Source organism: Hypanus sabinus, chromosome 9 (assembly GCF_030144855.1).
Source record: "Hypanus sabinus isolate sHypSab1 chromosome 9, sHypSab1.hap1, whole genome shotgun sequence".
Taxonomy (NCBI): domain Eukaryota; kingdom Metazoa; phylum Chordata; class Chondrichthyes; order Myliobatiformes; family Dasyatidae; genus Hypanus; species Hypanus sabinus.
Window position 1 is genome coordinate 89,078,283 of NC_082714.1, and position 19,952 is coordinate 89,098,234.

At 45.2% G+C, this 19,952-nt stretch overlaps 1 protein-coding gene across 2 annotated transcripts in view; it reads left to right on the forward strand.

Annotated features, from left to right (window-relative positions):
- The window catches only part of itga10 (integrin, alpha 10), a 194,973-nt gene that overhangs the window by 157,789 nt on the left and 17,232 nt on the right, over window positions 1–19,952 (forward strand). The window contains exons 18-25 of one of the 2 annotated variants that reach the window (XR_009514026.1): window positions 847–957; window positions 6,284–6,369; window positions 10,014–10,155; window positions 11,893–11,985; window positions 12,494–12,570; window positions 13,269–13,358; window positions 18,186–18,598; window positions 18,670–18,789. Coding sequence is in view for 1 of the 2 variants with exons in the window: in XM_059980120.1 (XP_059836103.1) it covers window positions 847–957; window positions 6,284–6,369; window positions 10,014–10,155; window positions 11,893–11,985; window positions 12,494–12,570; window positions 13,269–13,358; window positions 18,186–18,273; window positions 18,670–18,783 (801 nt within the window). In the remaining variant the exon portion in view is untranslated. Of the gene's footprint in view, window positions 1–846; window positions 958–6,283; window positions 6,370–10,013; window positions 10,156–11,892; window positions 11,986–12,493; window positions 12,571–13,268; window positions 13,359–18,185; window positions 18,599–18,669; window positions 18,790–19,952 lie in introns of those variants that run through there. The other variant, XM_059980120.1, reaches the window with a different exon arrangement.

The window sequence follows — 19,952 nt, forward strand, 5'->3', positions numbered from 1 at the left end:
AGGTGTCAGTGCCATTCCCTTGTTGAGTGTGTGGACCATATCTGTGTTGGTTCTTGTATTTACAGTGTTACACATCACATTGAATTTGCTCTGTAAATTCTCCTCCTCCTGTTGTGCAACTATCTCAAAGACCTTTTCTCATAGAACATAACTGCACAGTACAAGCCCTGCAGCCTACCATGCTGTGCAACATTTTAATCTGCGCCAAGGTAACCTAACCCTTCCCTCCTCACATATTTTTTTTCATCCAAGTGCCTGTCTGAGAGCCTCCCAAATGTCTCTAATGAATCTGCCACCCTCCGTGTAAAAAACCTACCTGTGACGTTCCTCCAAAGACTGTAAAACTGTTCATCCTTTCATTAGCCATTTCCGCCCTGGGAACTAGTCTATGTCTGTCCACTCAATCTATGCTTTGTATAATCTTGTACAGTCGCCTTTCATCCTCCTTTGCTCCAAACAGAAAATCACTAGCTCGCTCAACCTACCTTCATAAGACATGCTCTCTGATCCAGGCAGCATCCTAGTAAATCTGCTCTGCACCCTCTCTAAAGCTTCCACATGCTTTCGATAATGAGGTGACCAGAACTGAACACAGTACTCCCAGTTTTATAGAGCTCTAAAATCAGCTGCAAAAAGATTGCCTTATTGCAGTCTTAGCCTGCCTCTGGCGTGTTTGTGTGAGTGTGATCCTGTAGTAACGTGTGCTCAGTGCATTTTCCACGATGAGTGTACAGAATGATTCTTTAACAGTTTTGCCAGTTTACCTTTGCATGTTGTCTTTGAAAAACAGGCAATGTGTTCTATCCAAACGTCCTCTGCCTGATATTTGTGGTCTCTTGTCTGCAGGACACAGCTGACTATATTCGACCCGTTGGATTTACATTGCAGTTCAGTGTGGCAGAGCAGCCCGCAGGACCAGTTCTGGATGATGGCTGTGAAACCACCATTCAAAATTGGGTGAGTCTCAGGAAACTATTCACAAACCCAGCCAGTTATCAATGAATCAAACACTGCACAACAAACAGTTTGCTTCCTCAATACTTTTGTGTGTATCTTATTGATTTAGGGCTGCTGGTCATTAAAATCACCATGAAATGTCCCTATCACGCATCAGTTATAATTGTTCTTTCACTTCATAATTCAAGTCAGAATAACTGAAGCCAAGATTAAGGAAGGGATTCTTTTGACCAATCAAACAGGTCATCAATGACAGGCAATTCGAAGAATTTCTAGTGGGACTGGAGAAAATCACATGAAAGGCATTCAAAAGGCATTGAAAATTTTCTTGGCAACTACAGAGCACCAAATGATGTGCAGCTGGTTGACAACATGCTTCAAGCATACAAAACCATGAAGTGCAAAATGTCACCAAAAATTCATTTTCTGCATTCCCATTTAGACTTCTTCCCTGCAAATCTTGGCGCTGTCAATGACGAGCATGGTGAAAGGTTTCACCAGAACATTGTAGTCATGGAGAAATGGTGTCAGGGCAACTGAAATCTATCAACGCTGGCTGATTATTGTTGGACACTTAAACGAGAAGCCTCAGCTACTGAGTACATATGAAAATCATCAACAAAACATCTTTAGCTTTGTTGAACTATTGCAAAGTGTCAGCACTGTTATGCAATTAAACAGATTATATTCAATAAAAGTTAATGTATCTCCAAATTTCTTCATGATACAAGTCATCTGAAATTATATTAGTGTTCAGATTCATGCGGTCTATCATAAACAAAAAAAAAATTTCTGAGGAAGCAACACTTTCAAAAATATTTGTTGTCCAGTGTAGTGATTAATGAGTAACCTTGTGCTGCTCTCTAGCATGGTGAGAAACAGACCCTCTGTCCCCACTGAGTTTGTGCTGCCCATCAAACACCCATTCACACGAATCATGGTGGAGTAACATTACCAATTACGCTGTTACAGTCGGGGCTTCGGAGTTCAGAGTTCAATTCCAGCACTGTCTGTAAGTACGTTCTCCCTGCGAGCATGTGGGTTTCCTCTGAGAGCTCCCGTTTCCTTCTGCAGTCCAAATTGGTTAGTCGGTCATTGTAAATTATCCTGTAATCAGGCTTGGGCTGCTGGACGGTGTGGCTGTGTGGGCCAAAAGGGCCTGTTCCACACTGTATCTCTAATAAATAAATATGTTAAATATCACACATTCTCATAACTGCCCTCAGATTCTAACACTTCACACTCTTTTTTATACACAAGAACTCAGAAAAGTAAAAAAAACAGGGCAAAAAAGATTCCTGGGTGCCAGGATTCGGGATATCTTGAATTGAGTCCTTACCATTCTTAAGTGGGAGGGTGAACAGCCAGAGGTCATGGTTCATGTAGGTACCAATGACATGGGTAGGACAAGTGATGAGGTTCTGCATGGAGAGTTAGGTGCTATGTTAAAGGACAGGACCTCCAGGGTTGCTACCCATGCCACATGCTGGTGAGGCCAGAACTGGGAAAATTATACAGTTTCATACATGGCTGAGGAGTTGGTGTAGAGGGAGGACATAAGAGTTGTGGGTCATTGGGCTCTCTTACAGGGAAGGTGGTCTCCCTGTGCAGAATGGGTGCTTTGCACCTGAACTGGAGGGGGACTCATATCCTAACAGGAGAGTTTGTTAATGCTGCACGGTGGGGTTTAAACTAGAATTGCAGGGGGATGGGAACCAGAGTGCCAGAACTCTGAGAGAGGTTGGAGAGGTTGTGGAGGCAGATCTCAGACAAAGTCAGAAATCAAAAGGTTGAGCATAGTGCGACTAGAGTCCTGACCAGCGTATATTTTAATGCAAGAAGTACAGTAGGAAAGCGGATGATAGTATTGAAGATGAGGTAGCTGGTTTATGGAGGCCATGTGTAGTGAGGAGAGGCTGTTGCCAGGGCAAAATTGCAGTTGACAGGATGAGTTGCAACATAAAAGGTGGAAAAAATCGAAAAGGGCGGATATGGGACTGAGGGTGTTGTATTTGAATGCATGCAGTGTACGGAATAAGGTAGATGAACTTGTGGTATAGTTGCAGATTAACAGATATGATGTTGTAAACATCACTAAATCTTGTTTGAAAGATTATAGCTGGGAGCTTAATATCCAAGGATACACATTGTATCAAAAGGACAGGCGGGAAGGCTTTGCTCTGTTGGTAAAAAGTTAAATCAAATCATTAGAAAGAGGTGATATAGGGTCAGAAGATGTTGAATCAATGTGGATAAAGCTAACGGACTGCAAGGGTAACAAGACGCTGATGGGAGTTGTTTACAGACCACCAAACAGTAGTAAGGATGTGGCATACGATTTACAACAGGAGTTAGAAAATGCATGCCAAAATGGCAATGTTACAATAGTCACGGGGGACTTCAGTTTGTAGGGAGGTTAGGAAAACCAGGCTGGTGCTGGATTACAGGGGAGGGAATATCTAGAATGCCTACGAGATGGTCTTTTAGAGCAGCTTGTGGTTGAGCCCACTAGAGGATCAGCTGTTCTGGATTGGGTGTTATGCAATGAACCAGAATTGATTGGAGAGCTTAAAGTAAAAGAACCTTTAGGGGAAAGTGATCAAATTCACCCTGAAATTTGAGAGGCAGAAGCTAAAGTCAGATGTATCAATATTACAGTGGAGTAGTGGGAATTACACAGTCATGAGAGAGTTGGCCAATATTGATTGGAAAAAAACACTGGCAAGGATGATGGCAGAGCAGTGCTGGCTAAAATTTCTGGAAGCAGTTTGGAAGGCACAGGATATAAACAGCCCAAAGAGGAAGAAGTATTCTAAAGGAAATATGGCACAACCATGGCTAACAAGAGAAGTCAAAGCCAATGAGAAGGCATATAATCGAGCAAAAAAATTAGTGGGAAGTTGGAGGATTGGAAAACTTTTAAAAACAAACAGAAGGCAACTAAAAAGAACATTAAGGTAAAGATGGAATGCAAAAGTAAGCTAGCCAATAGCATTAAAGAAGTTTATTCAGATACATTAAGTGTAAAAGAGATGCAAGAATGGATATCAGACTGCTGGAAAGTGATGCTTCAGCCATCTCTTTCAGAACTCTAGGTGTACATCATCTGCGCTCAGTAACTTGAAAGTAACACAAAATGGTGGATGAACTGAATAAGTGTTTTGCATCAGTTTTCACTGTGGAAGACACTAGCAATATGATGAAAATTCAAGGGTCATGAAGTGTGTGAAGTTACCATTACTAGAGAGAAGGTTCTTAGGAAACTGAAAGGTCTGAAGGTAGATAGTTCACCTGGACCAGATGGTGCACACCCTAGAGTTCTGAAAGAGGTGGCTGAGGTATTAATGGAGGTATTAATAATGACATTTCAGGAATCACTAGATTCTGGAATGGTTCTGGAAGACTGGAAAATTGCAAATGTCACTCCACTCTTCAGGAAGGGAGAGAGACAGAAGAAAGGAAATTATAGGCTGGTTAGTCTGACCTCAGTGGTTGGAAAGATGTTGGAGTTGATTATTAAGGATGAGGTCTCAGGGTACTTGGAGGCACATGATAAAACAGGCTAAAGTCATAGAACATAGAAACTTACAGCACATTACAGGCCCTTCAGCCCACAACGGTGTGCCGACCATGTAACCTACTTTAGACACTGACTAGAATTACCCTACCGCATAGTCCTCTACTTTTCTAAACTTCATGTACGTATCTAAGAGATTCTCAAAAGACCTTATTGTATCCGCATTATATTGTATTAAAGACCTTAAAGACCTTATTGTATCCGCATCTATCACTGCATTCCACGCACCCACCACTCTCTGTGTAAAAAAACTTAGCTCTGACATCCCCCTTGTACCTACTTCCAAGCACCTTAAAACTATGCCCCCTTGTGTTAGCCATTTCAGCCCTGGGAAAAAGCCTCTGGCTATCCACACAATGTATTTTTGGGGTACAGCATGATTTCCTTAAGGGAAAATCTTTCCTGATAAATCTATAGAAGTTTTTTGAAAAAATAACAAGCAGGATAGACAAAGGAGAATCAGTTGATGTTGTGCACTTGGATTTTCAGAAGGCCTTTGACAAGGTGCCACACATGAGGCTGCTTAACAAGCTCATGGTATTACAGGGAAGATTCTAGCATGGATAAAGTAATGGCTGACTGGCAGAGTGGGAATAAAGGGAGCCTTTTCTGGTTGACTGCCAGTGACTAGTAGTGTTCCACGGGGGTCTGAGTTGATTCTTTTTACATTATATATCAATAACTTAGATGATTGAGATGATGGCTTTGTTGTCAAGTTTGAAGACAAGTGGAGGGGCAGGTAGTTTTGAGGAAGTAGAGAGGTTACAGGAGGACTTAGATTAGGAGACTGGGCAAAGAAATGGCAGATGGAATACAGTTTGGGAAGTGTATGGTCATGCACTTTGGTAGAAGAAATGACAGGGTTAACTATTTTCTAAATGGAGAGAAAATACAAAAACTGAGGTGCAAAGGGGCTTGGGAGTCCCTAAAGGTTAATTTGCAGGTTGTGTGTGTGTTGAGGAGGGCAAATGCAATGTTTGCATTCATATCCAGAGGACTAGAATGTAAAAGCAAGGATGTAATGCTGAATCTTTATAAAGCACTGGTGAGGCCTCACTTGGAGTACTGTGAACAGTTTTGGGCCCCTAATCTTAGAAAGGATGAGCTGAAACTGGAGAGGGTTCCAGGATTCCAGGATTGAATGGCCTGTCATATGAAGAACATTTGATGGTTCTGGGCCTGTATTCACTAGAATTCAGAAGAGTGAGGGGTGACCTCATTGAAACCTATCGAATGGTAAAAGGCGATAGAGTGGATGTGGAGAGGATGTTTCCTATGGTGGGAGAGTCTAAGATCAGAGGACACAGCCTCAGAATAGAGAAGCATCCATTTAGAACAGAGACGAGGAGGAATTTCTTTAGCCAGAGAGTGGTGAATCTGTGGAATTCTTTGCCATGGGCAAATGTGGAGGCCAAGTCTTTATTTAAGGCAGAGGTTAGTAGGTTCTTGATTAGTCAGGGCATGAAGGGATACAGGGAGAAGACAGGAGATTGGGGCTGAGAGGAATATTGGTTCAGCCATGATGAAATGGTGGAGCAGACTTGATGGGCCAAATGGCCTCATTCTGCTCCAGTGGAAAACACAAGTGGGTCACGGAGAACATGCAAATTCCATACAGTCAGCATGGGAAATCAGGCGTCTGCCTGGGTTTCTGGTAGCTTGGACAGCTGGGCCATTCCTTTATTAACCTGGCGTTGAGAGGATTCTGCTCCAGCATTCAGGCACACTTTCTTCACTTTGTGTTCCCAGATCCCGTTCTTTAAAGACTGCGGGGATGATGACCTGTGTTTGACTGATCTCGCACTTCAGGCGCACCTGGATATTTCTGGATCAAGGTAAGAAAATAAGAATTTTTTATGAGTATCAGTTCCAACAGCTGAATTGATGCGGGATGGGTTAACCATGCAGTTGATAATGTGAGCCTTTTCTTCGAGGAGGTGTTAAGATTTGTTGCTCCAGCGAAGGAGACCAGAGGCTGAGAGGTCAGGCTGGGGGTGGAATGGAGGATGAAAGTCATGGGCACTTGGAATCTCAGGGTCTTTCTTGCAGGCTCTCTTGTAGTGCAAATTTAGTTCCTCTAGCATCAACAAGACGGATGCACCATAAATGGTTTGGTATTGAAACTGCACTGCTCAAGCCTGCAAGAAATTGCAGGGAGTTGTGTAGTCCAGTCTGTCTTGCAAACCAGACCCCACCCCCTTACATTAACTACATCTATACTCACCACTACCTTGGTAAAGCAGCCATCATATTCGAGGACCCCACCAACCCTGGATGTAATGTCTTCTCCCATCTCTCCTCGAGCAGAAGATACAAAGGCCTGAAAGGATGTACCAGAGGCTCAAGGACAGCTTCCACCCCACTCTTATCAGATTTACATTCAGATTCGGATTTTTTTCTCACTTGTGCATCCAACATACAGTGGAATGCATCATTCGCGTCAACAACCAACACAACCATGGAAGTGCTGGGGGCAGCCCGCAATTGTCGCCACACATTCCGGCACCAGCAGAGCATGTCTACCGTGTTCAGCAGAACGGCACGAATAACAACAAAACTAAAAAACAGCAAAACAAGCCCCTTTCACTCACACACACAACACACACACAGTCTCTCTCTCTCTCTCTCTCTCTCTCTCTCTCTCTCTCTCTCTCTCTCTCTCTCTCTCACACACACACACACACACACACACACACACACACACAGTCTCTCTCTCTCTCTCTCTCTCACAACACACACAGTCTCTCTCTCTCACACACACACACACACAACACACACACAGTCTCTCTCTCTCTCACACACAACACATACACAGTCTCTCTCTCTCACACAACACACACACAGTCTCTTTCTCTCTCACACACAGTCTCTCTCTCTCACACACACAACACACACAGTCTCTCTCACAACACACACAGTCTCTCTCTCACACACACACACACACACACAACACACACAGTCTCTTTCTCTCTCACACACAGTCTCTCTCTCTCACACACAACACATACACAGTCTCTCACACACACACACACAGTCTCTCGCTCTCTCACACACACACACAGTCTCTCGCTCTCTTTCACACACACACAGTCTCTCTCTCTCACACACAACACATACACAGTCTCTCGCTCTCTTTCACACACACACACTCTCACACACACAGACACACTCACACACACAGTCTCTCTCTCTCTCTCTCTCTCTCTCACAGTCTCTCTCTCTCTCACACACACACACACACACACACACAGTCTCTCTCTCTCTCTCTCTCACACAGTCTCTCTCTCTCACACACACACACACACACACAGTCTCTCTCTCTCTCTCTCTCTCTCTCTCACACACACACACACACACACACACACACACACACACAGTCTCTCTCTCTCTCACACACACATACGCGCACACACACACACACACACACACACACACACACACACACACACACACACACACACACACACACACACACACACACACACACACACACACACACACACACAACAGGCCATCTCCGGCCTTGACCTGACGCTTCTCAGATCTTTGAATGGACCTTTCAAGTTATTGATCTCCCACTCACGGACTGTCTGTGGCAATGAATTTCACAGATTTACCACTCTCTGGCTAGAGAAACCTCTATTCCCTCCGTCCCTCTGTTCTGAGGCTGTGCCCTTTGTTCCTGGACTCCCCCACTATAGAAAATATCCTCTCCATGTCCACACCATCTAGGCCTTTCAATATCCAATAGGTTTCAATGAGATCCAACCTCACTCTTCTAAACTCCAGTGAGTGCAGGCCCTGAGCCATCAGACACTCCTCATTTATGAACCCTTTCATTCCCGGATTCATTCCCGTGAACATCTTTTAGACCTTCTGCAGGCCAGTACATCAGGGGCCCAGAATTGCTCACAATGCACCAATGCCTTATAAAGCCTCAGTAATCGCTCTCTTAATCAGAAGTGCACATGAATCCTGGACAAAATGGATGGCCAGAGTGAAAGACATAAAAGTACTGGATCTGCATGAGAGGGTGCAGTGAGATGGGGAGTGGATGTAGTTATATACAGTATTGTCCAAAAGATTAGGTGCCCTAGGTATATATATATATATATAACCATAAATAAATTAATAAACTATAATTCAAAGTGCAGCACAGGTTACTGTCCTACCGACGAGACCTCGGTGGTGGCAGGGTGTTCACTGGTGTTATATATATATATATACACCTAAGATTTTTACTGTATATGTTTTTCCATTTACCCTTAATACAACTGAGCTAATAGAAAGCTAAGTTTCTGTTTCCCAGCCACCTTCCTGTCTTAACCAATATACAGAACTGTGCAAAAGTCATGTGCCCTCATTACATATGGTGCCTAAGACAGCACACAGTACTGTAGGTACTCCCAAGGAGTCATGGACAGAATGCTGAAGAAGGAGTGGGTGACAGTGCTGGAATCTTGTTAAAGGTAGCAGAGTTTTGGGGGGTGTGAGAAGATGAGGTTTAAATTCAAATTTATTGCCATTCAACCCTATACATGTATATCCTATACAAGTATCCCACCTAACGAATTTTTTATGAGTATCAGTTCCAACAGCTGAATTGATGCGGGATGGGTTAACCGTGCAGCTGATAATGTGAGCCTTTTCTTCGAGGAGGTGTTAAGATTTGTTGCTCCAGCGAAGGAGACCAGAGGCTGAGAGGTCAGGCTGGGGGTGGAATGGAGGAAGAAACAGTCCTTGTATCTCCTTCCTGATTGTGTGTGTGGGGGGGGGGGGTCAAGGAGATTGAAGGGGATACAGTAGGTGGGAGGGATGGGATGATAGCAGAAATGCTGGAGATAAATTCACCCATTTAAAATACCTGAGGAAACTCAGCAAGTTGGGCAGCATCTATGGAGAGAGTACGGAGTTCAGGGTTCAAGATTATTGAACATCATTTCCAGTAGACAAGTGTAAATCAAATGAAATAATTGTTAGTCCAGATCTGATACAGCACAAAAAACACAAAGATAATAAAAAAGCACAATAAATGTTAATACATAAGATCGCATATAAACATAGATTGGTTGTGTGTCTATAAAGTGATGTTGGGCAGGAGTGTCTTACTACCAGGAAATGATGAAGCAGTGGTGTTTGGGGGTGTGCAGGGGAGGGTTAGTGGGTGGAGGTGTTGATCAACCTTACTACTTGGGGAAAGTAACTGTTCTTGAGTCTGGTGGTTCTGCTGTGGTTGCTACGTAGCCTCCTCCCTGATGGGAGTGGGACAAACAGTCTACAAGGAGGGTGGGTGGGGTCCTTTGTGATGCTACTGGCCCTTTTCCAGCACCTTTCTGTCTGTATGTCCTTGATGGTGAATAGGCTGGTGCTGGTGATGTGTTGGGCTGTTTTGACTACCTGTTGTTGTTTTAGCCCTGATGCTGTGTAGTTTGCCTTTGCTTGTTGTGTAATTGTTGACGAACGGACGTCCTCCCTTCAGGCAGAACCCGTATGTCGTCAGCAGCAGTCGGCAGAGAGTGTCAGTTTCTGTGCTGCTGGAGAACAGGAAGGAAAATGCCTACAATACCAGCCTAAACATCACCTTTTCCAGAAACCTGCTCCTCACAAGTCTCCTTGTAAAGGTAAAACTGTCTATTTAGAGTAATAAAGCACTGCGGTACAGAAAAAGTCCCCTCGGATAATTTAGTCCACACTGAAATGATATTCTGCCCAGACCTATCGACACGTTCCCAGAGTATAGCTCTCTGTACTCCTCCCATCCGTATACCTATCTAAATTCCTCTTAAGTGTTGAAATCAAACCCCCATCCACCACTTGTGCTGGCAGCTTGTTTCACACTCATACCACCACCTCAGTGAAGAAGTTCCCCCTCAGGATCCCCTTATACATTTCACCTTTCATCTTTAAACTATGACCTCCAGTTCTAGTTGCACCCAACCTCAGTGGAAAAAAACTGCTTTCATTTGCCCTATCTATACCCCTCATAATTTTGAATATCTCTATCAAATCTCCCCCCCCCCACTCTCCTACACTCTAGGGAATGAAGTTCTAACATATTCAACCTTACCCTATAACTCAATTCATGGCTACGTCCTTGTAAAACCTCCTCCCATGAGTTTAGATGAAGCTTCATTTTGTGTCTAACCCTGAGTGTGTGGTGGGAGGATGTGGAGGGAAAATCACTCTGTGACTGGAGTGTGTAGTAAGATGGTGTAGAGGGAGCTTCATAGTGTGTCTGACCCCGGGAGTGTGTGATGGGATGGTGCAGAGGGAGTTTCACTCTGTCTGACCCTGGGAGTGTGTAATAAGATGGTGTAGAGGGAACTTCATTGTGTGTCTGACCCCGAGAGTGTGTGATGGGAGGGTGTGGAGGGAGCTTCACTCTGTGTCTGACCCCGAGAGTGTGTGATGGGACGGTGTAGAGGGAGCTTCACTCTGCGTCTGACCCCGGGAGTGTGTGATGGAACGGTGTGGAGGGAGCTTTACTCTGTGTCTGATCCAGGGAGTGTGTGATGGGACGGTGTGGAGGGAGCTTCACTCTGTGTCTGATCCCGTGAGTGTGTGATGGGACGGTGTGGAGGGAGCTTCACTCTCTGTCTGACCCCGAGAGTGTGTGATGGGAGGGTGTGGAGGGAGCTTCACTCTGTGTCTGACCCCGAGAGTGTGTGATGGGACGGTGTAGAGGGAGCTTCACTCTGCGTCTGACCCCGGGAGTGTGTGATGGGACGGTGTGGAGGGAGCTTTACTCTGCGTCTGACCCAGGGAGTGTGTGATGGGACGGTGTGGAGGGAGCTTCACTCTGTGCCTGACCCTGGGAGTGTGTGATGGGACAGTGTGGAGGGGGTTTCACTCTGTGTCTGACCCCGGGAGTGTGTGATGGGACAGTGTGGAGGGAGCTTCACTCTGTGTCTGACCCCGGGAGTGTGTGATGGGACAGTGTGGAGGGGGTTTCACTCTGTGTCTGACCCCGGGAGTGTGTGATGGGACGGTGTGGAGGAAGATTCACTCTGTGTCTGACCCCGGGAGTGTGTGATGGGACAGTGTGGAGGGAGTTTCACTCTGTGTCTGACCCCGGGAGTGTGTGATGGGACAGTGTGGAGGGAGCTTCACTCTGTGTCTGACCCCGGGAGTGTGTGATGGGACGGTGTAGAGGGAGCTTCACTCTGTGTCTGACCCCGGGAGTGTGTGATGGGACGGTGTAGAGGGAACTTTACTGTGTATCTGATCTGTGTTGTCAATGTCCTGTTGGCATGGTTTTGAGGGATTTTTGTATGTAGTTGGTGCTGATCCTTCTTGGATTCACGGACAGGGTCCTATTTCCTGCAGTCCACCAATGTTATGATCTTCACCTTTGACAGGACGATGGACTGAATAAGGTGGAATGTCTGGTGATTTCAGCCCATCACAGAATCTGCAACGTCAGCTTCCCGGTCTTCCGATCATTGATGCGGGTAGGTGGGGAACACTGCACACGCATGCACATGCATGAAACACGGACACGCATGCACACACGCCTATCATTTCTGGGGTCAGATAAGGGCAGCACGGTAGCGTAATGCTTTATAGCGCCAGCGATCAGAGTTCAGTTCCTGCCACTGCCTGTAAGGAGTTTGTACGTTCTCCCCATGACCACGTGGGCTTCTCCTGAGTGCTCTGGCTATCTTCTGCTTCCCACGGATGTACAGGTTGAAGTTTGTAAGTCGTTAGTTATGTTGGTGCTGAGAGTATGGTGATGTCGGCGGGCTGCCCCCAGCCTACTCTCAGACTGTGTGGGTCATTAACGCAAACGACACAGTTCACTGCATGTTTGAATGTTTGGACAGGTACAGCGGTGGGAGGGATGGTCCAGGTGTGGATCAATGGGACTAGGCAGAATAACAGTTCAGCACAGACTAGATGGGCCAAAGGGACTGTTTCTGAGCTGTTGTGCTGCCGTGACAAATAAAGGCTCATCTTTAGGTGTCCTTTCGCCTGGAGTTTGAATTTCGGTGCCTGTACCTGTCAGATGAGCTGGAGCTGCACCTCAGTGTCACCAGGTGAGTCCAGCAGCTGGCTGTTAGATTTGGATCACGTTGCAGTGACTAGGAGTGTGAACCTTCTGTAAAGGTCCGTGGTATTAATCCCTGAGACGCCTTCACTACGTAGCTTCTGTGTGTGGAGTTTCAACGTTCTTCCACACTTAGCCCAATTTCATCCCATGTTCCCAAGGTATCTGGCTTGGGAGGTTACTTCGCTGCAATAAATAATCCCCTGGTGTGTGGGCGGGAGGTAACTTCTGGGTTAATTGGAGGCAGGGATAAATTGGGAACAGTGGAATTGGGTGTTTGATGGTTAATACAGACTCAGGGTGATTGAGGGCTTGTTCCTCTCTGACTCTATGGAGATGTGTACCCCATTGGGACCAGGGCCATCTCTCTCTACCACTTTAGCCCCCCCTTCCCCTTTTCCTTTCCTTTGCCCCTCTCTCCCCTCTCCCACACTCTCAACCTTTCTCTCACCCCAGTCCACTCTCTGTCCTCTCCCCCTCCTCTTCTTTCTCCACTCTCGCTTCCCTTCATCTCTCCCCACCTCACTTTCCATCTCCCTCTTTCTCCACCCTCTTCCTCCTGCTCTCCCTCTCTGGCCCCTCTCATTCTCTCTCCCTGCCTTTGTCCCCCCTCCCTCTGCCCCTCTCCCTGCCCTGATGGTGGGGGTTGAGTGTTCCCACTGTACTGAAGACTCCCCCTTTCTGCAGTGACAGTGCTGAGATGGACAAGACCCTCCACGACAACATGGTGCGGGTGTGGGCTGCGGTTCGTCACGAAGCTGACCTCCTCCTCACTAGGTAGGTGCCACTCGAGAGCCAAGGTAGAGGTGAGTCAGGGACACTGGCACAGAAGTGGCTAGCAGCTCACTATCAGCTTCTAGCCAACTGGAGATCATCCTTCCCCTCAGGCAAATATTAACTGCAGAACATACAGAACTCAGCAGGTCGGGCAGCATCTACGGAGGGGAATAAGCAGTCAATGTTTCAGAGTCCTGCATAAGGTTCTCAGCCTGAAACGTTGACTGCTCATTCCGCTCCATAGATGCTGCCTGACCTGCTGAGTCCCTCCAGCATTTTGTGTGTATTTCTCCACTAAGTGTTTAAGCAGCTTGTGTGGTTCTATTTCCTTATTATAATAGTTTTATTATTAAAAAAATCTAAACCCACTACCAAGATTGAAGCTGTTTGGTAAAGAAAAGAAAGACACAAAAAACCTTATCACACAGTGATTTATGTCAATACCCAACATCTGTACTGTAACGCCAGATCAAAGGTTTTGAAAATAGTTCAAAAAAGGCCCCCACAGTGTTTGAAAGTCTTGATTAGAATCAGAAATTGAACACCAGATCTTTTCGAAATTTAAGCATGACATAACATCACATTACCATTGAGTGTGAGTAGGCGGAGCAACATCCTTCCATTTAAGCAACACCGCCCTCCTAGCCATGAGAGAAATAAAGGCCAATACATGCAGATCAGATGACTCCAAAGTTATGCCTCTTTCTCCAACAATACCAAACATGGCAGTCAAAGGATTAGGCTTAAAATTTATTTTAATAAGTACAGAAAAAGTTTGGAATACTTCCCCCCAGTATTTATCAAGACTAAGGCATGTCCAAAACATATGAATTAGTGAAGCCTCTCCATTGTTACATCTATCACAATAGGGAGATATATCCACATAAAAACGAGATAGCTTGTCTTTGGACATGTGAGCCCTGTGGACCACTTTCAATTGTAGGAGGGAGTGGCGAGCACATAGTGATGAGGTATTAACCAATTTAAAAATTACATTCCAAGTCTCTTCAGAAATTGAAATCTGTAAATTCGGTTCCCAGGCTTTTTAAATTTTGTTTACGAGCCTCTCTCATTCCCAACAGCATGTCATAAATACTGGATATTGAGCAATTATGAAAAGGTTTCAAATTAGAAATTACATCTATTAAGTTCTTATCAGGACTCATAGGAAATGAATGGAATTGAGATCGCAGAAAGTCTCTAATCTGTAGATATAAAAAAAGGGTATTTGGTAAGTTATATCTCACTGACAATTGCTCAGAAGAAGAGAGACTCCCTCCAACAAACAAATCTTGGAAGAATTTAATACCCAATCTATCCCATTCTTTAAAAATTACATCGGTTATAGAAGGTTTAAAAAAACAATTAGAAAAAATAGGACTAGAAAGAGAAAATCTCAATAAACCAAAGTATTTTCTAAATTATAACCAGATCCTCAAAGCATGCTTAACTACAAACTGTCAGTTAATTTATTCAAAGATAAAGGAAGTGAGGATCCAAGAAGAGAGATAATCGAAAATTTCACAACAGAATTAGCTTCCAAAGAGACCCATACTGGACAGTCTTCACAATTAATGTAATGTGACCAGAACGTAAGATTTTGTATAATGACTGCCCGGTAATAGAACCTAAAATTTGGTAAAGCTAGACCTCCATTCCTTTTAGCTTTTTGAAAGGGACTTTGTTTAATTGAGGATGTTTGTTCTTCCATATATAAAAAGATAGAATTGAATCAAGAGAATCAAAAGAAGACTTGGGAATAAAAACCGGTAACACCTGAAAAAGGTATATAAATTTAGGCAAGACATTCATTTTAATAGAATTAATTTGACCAATCAACGATAGAGAGAGTGGCAACCAATTGGATAGTGCCCTTTTCACATATTTCATTAAGGTAAGAAAATTTTCTTTAAATAGATGTTTATAGTTCATATTAATTGTTACACCCAAATAGGTAAATTGATTTCTTAGTATTTTAAAAAGAATTGGTACCAAATTATTCAAGGGAAAAAAGTTCACTCTTATGTAAATTCAATTTATATCCTGAAAACTGGCTGAAGTAGGAGGGTAAAGAAAACGTAGAAGGTAACGAGGTCTCAACATTAGAAATAAAAAGCAATAGGTCATCAGCATAAAGCAAAACTTTGTGGGTAGTACCTTTCCTTAGAACACCAGTGATATCATTAGATTCTCGAAAAGCAATAGCTAAGGGTTCTAAAGCCAGACCAAAAAGCAAAGGACTTAAAGGACACCGTGTCTAGTTCCATGTTGGAGTTTAAATGGTTTAGAATTCTGAAAATTAGTAAGAACCCGAGCAGAGGAGAATAAGTAAAGTAATTTGATCCTTTGAATAAAATCCAATTTCATCTCACTTTCCAAAGATACACCGTTTAGTGAGTTAATTGGTTACATGAAGGATGCACCGTTTAGTAGATTAATTGGTTACATGAAGGATCTTGCCCACCCTGCTCATGGACTGTTTGTCCCACTCCCATTAGGGAGGAGGCTACGTTGCATCCACATCAGGACCACCAGACTCAAAAACAGTTACTTTCCCCAAGCAGTAGGGCTGATCAACACCTCCACCCACTAACCCACCCCTCCACACCCCCAAACTGCCTGTTAAGCCAATGGTGTTTAGGGCAGCAATGAAGGTCGTCCATCTCTGACAGTGTTCGTGGCTTCCTTCATCATGTCAGGAGCTTCCTCTCAGTTTTCACTGCTGTCAGTCAAACAAATCCCAGGTGGAGGCTCAGGAATACTGTCACACTCAGATATACAAGGATTCTGCATTGCTGTTTTCGTAACAGTTTTGTTATCCCTGAGCTGAATCACTGAACCTGGAGGACCAGTGGACTACTCTTAGTCTGACTTCTACCCGTTTGGCACTGGACATCTTACTAAGAACCAAAGCATAAAGCCCTGAGTCCCGCCAACATAACTCTCCGGGTTATTGAGGCATGAAGACTCCAAACCTGATGACAAGGTTGTGGTGCTCTTGGAGGACATCCCCTCCCCCACCACCACCATTACTGTCATTTCCTATCAGTCACCTTATGTACAGACACTCCTGTGACTATGGACATGCAATCAATGTAAGCAAGCTATTTTATATATTTATAGTGTTTTTTTAAATTATTGTGTTCTTTATCTGATTATGTTTTGTGCTGCATCGGATTTGGAGTAACAATTATTTTGTTCTCCTTTACACTTGTGTACTGGAACTGACATTAATCAATCTTGATGTCTTGAACATGAGTGCAATTGGGTGCCGTGAGCTTCTTGGGCCAGAGGGGTCTGTTACCATGCTATGTCACTAAATAAATAAAAACCATCATAGACTCGATGGGCAGAATGGCCTGTTTCCATGCCATGATAATTATGACACATGATATGAGCTTCAGTGCGGTCGGTTTTCCAGTGGACTTTCTCAGCTCCCTATCATCTTTCAGCAATTACACCTCCAGCCATGCTTTTCATTTCTCTGACATTCCACTCTGCCATCTGGGCGACTGCCCGGAGGTCTGTGTTATCCATCCAGCGGCTGAAGTTCCAATCCCGTGGCCAGCAAAGAATTTAACTTAAATCAATCTGGAACGACAAAAAAAAATCTAATCTCAGTAACTGTGATCATAAAGCTACTGGATTTTCATTAAATCCTATCTGGTTTTGGAATCAGAATTGGGTTTATTGTCACTGACATAAGTCGTAAAATTGGTTCTTTTGCAGTAGCAGTACATTGCAATGTATAATAAATACCATAAACAACAAAAAGAAAAAATATATATATACACACACATTTTATATACAGTATATATTTACAGGGCAACACAGTAGTGTAGTGATCAGCACTACAACACTTTACAGTACAGGTGATTCGGGGTTTAATTCTCACCACTGGCTGTAAGGAGTTTGTTCGTTCTCCCCATGATCGCATGTGTTTCCTCCAGGTGCTCTGGTTTCCACCCACAGTCCAAAGGTGTACCAGTTGGCAGGTTAATTGATCATCGTAAGTAGTCCCGTGATAAGCGAGGATTAAATTGGGGGCAGGGTTCCTGGGCAGCGTGACTCAAAGGGACAGAATGGCCTATTCAGCACTGAGTCTTAATAAACAAACAAACAAATAAATAAATAAATAAATAAATGCGTGCACTCTGAGTATGTGTGTGAGGTAGTGTTCATGGTTCAATGTCCATTCAGAATTATGATGGCAGACGGGGAAGAAGCTGTTCCTAAAACACTGAAGATTGTTGAGTTAGTAAAATCAGTGGATGCTTTTGCCAGTCTTGGCCTGAAATGCCAGGGATTCCTCTCCCTGGACGCTGCCCGATCTGCTGAGTTCTCCTGGCCACTGTTTCCAGTATCTGCAGCAAGTTAAGGTAGCGGTTGGCGGAGCGCTTTGTAGAGTGAGCTATTAGGCTTCAATTCCCGGCGTTGTCTGTAAGGAGTTTGTACCGTCTCCCTATTGACCACGTGCGTTTCCTCCGAGTGCTCCGGTTTCTCCCATATTCCAGAGTTGGTAAATTGCGGGCTTTGCTATATTGACGCAGGAAGCGTGCCGACACTTGCCCCAGCACGTCCTGGGACTGTGATGGACGTTGATGCGTTTCAAGACAATAAATTTCTTGTGCATCTGTAGCGCGTAGTGTGTTTGCAGAGGGGCTGAAGTCTGTGGCGAGCAGAGAGCAGGCCAGAGTATAGGATAATGGAATACAGGAATGGGCCGAATGTCATGGTTCTGACCTGGGCTGGATGGAATGGGTGGAAGAAAGCTGCTGTTTTTGCTCAGATCTGCCCCCGCCTTAACGCGCTGCTCTCTGCCTGCAGTGAGTCCAGCCTGCAGCGCTACGAGGTACAGTCAGCCCGGGAGTCGGCAGCGGAAGACATGCAGCCCGAGGTCACGCAGAGCTTCAAGGTAAAGCGGCAGGCGAACCGGTCCGCGCCGGGCAGCTTCACGGCAGCCGGCTGCCGCTGTGTCCGTGTGTGTGTCTGTCTCGCCGATTGCGTGTTGCGCGGATAGACAGGACTGAAACCACCAGTACTGCACGTCTCCCACTGAGGTCGGGGGGCTCTCTGCCCCGTGACCCAGATTTGCACCCAACCGAAAGCTGCCTGGACACTCGGAAACATGGATTTCAACGAAAGCAGCACGTGGGAATCATTCAGGATCCCACCGTCCCCTGTCCCGGGGAGACATCGGCAGCCCAACCGTCGGAAGGATATCCAGGTGCCGACAGCAGGTAGGAACGGCTGTGTGTGAGTGTGTTTGTGTGTGTCCTGGTGAGCTTCACTGCAGCACCTGTGTTCACAGATCAGGAACCTCGGGTGTTTTGTGGCTGAGCATCTCGAAGCGAAGATCTCCATCCCGACCGCGATCAGCGCGCAGCACCGCTTTTTGACAGTGACCACCGCTTTCACGGAGCCGGTAAGTACGGGAAAGACTGGACAGGACATTGACTGGACTCTCAAGTGTACGAGTAGGGTCAACAGCGGTAAACCTTCCTGTAATCAAGGGCATGGCGATAGGGGAAGCATGGAACACAATTTAGCGCGGGCCCTTGGATCCTTTAACCTGTTCCAAGGTCAATCTAACTCTTCCCTCCTACAAAACCCCCCATTTTTCTTTCATCCACGTGGCTATCTTAAATGCCCCGTGGCAGCATGTTCCATGCACCCACCACGCTGTGTGAAAATCTCCCTCTGGCATACCACCTTTACATTCCCCCAAAGCCCCTCATTAACCTTACCTAGCTGCTTTTGAACTGGTTCCCCTGACTACACAAGGGACGAGCAGTTTAGAGCAAAACTGTTCACCCAAAGGGGTTTTGGGGGGGGAGTATGCAGTTGGAGGCAGAAACTCTCACAACCTGACAAGGTTCCGATTCGCCAAGGCAGAGAAGGCTACGGGCCAGGTGCTGGGATTTGTGACATTACTTGATTCTTTATTCCTTGTTTATTGGGATACAGCACGGTAGAGACCCTCCGGCACTTCACCACGCTGCCCAGCAATCCTCCGATTTAACCCCAGCCGAATCACGGGGCAATTTACAATCTAAGCATGTGCTGGGGTAGCCTGCAAGTGTCACCACGTGTTTGGGTGGTAGCATAGTGTGCCGCAGGATAACACAAGCAACAACCACAACAGCAGAACAAAACAAGACAACAGCGAAACAGTCTCTCTCTCTCTCACACACACACACACACTCTCACACTCTTGCACACATACGCACATACTCTCACACACACACTCTTGCACACATACGCATATACTCTCTCACACACACATACTCTCACACTCACACACTTGCACACATACGCACATACTCTCTCACACACACACTCTCTCACACACACATACTCTCACACACACACACTCACACACATACTCACACACACACACTCTCACACACGCACACTCACACACACATACTCTCTCTCACACATACACACGCACATACTCTCACACTCACACACTCTTGCACACATACGCATATACTCTCTCTCACACACACATACTCTCACACACACTCTTGCACACATACGCACATACTCACACACACACATACTCTCACACACACATACACACACGCACAC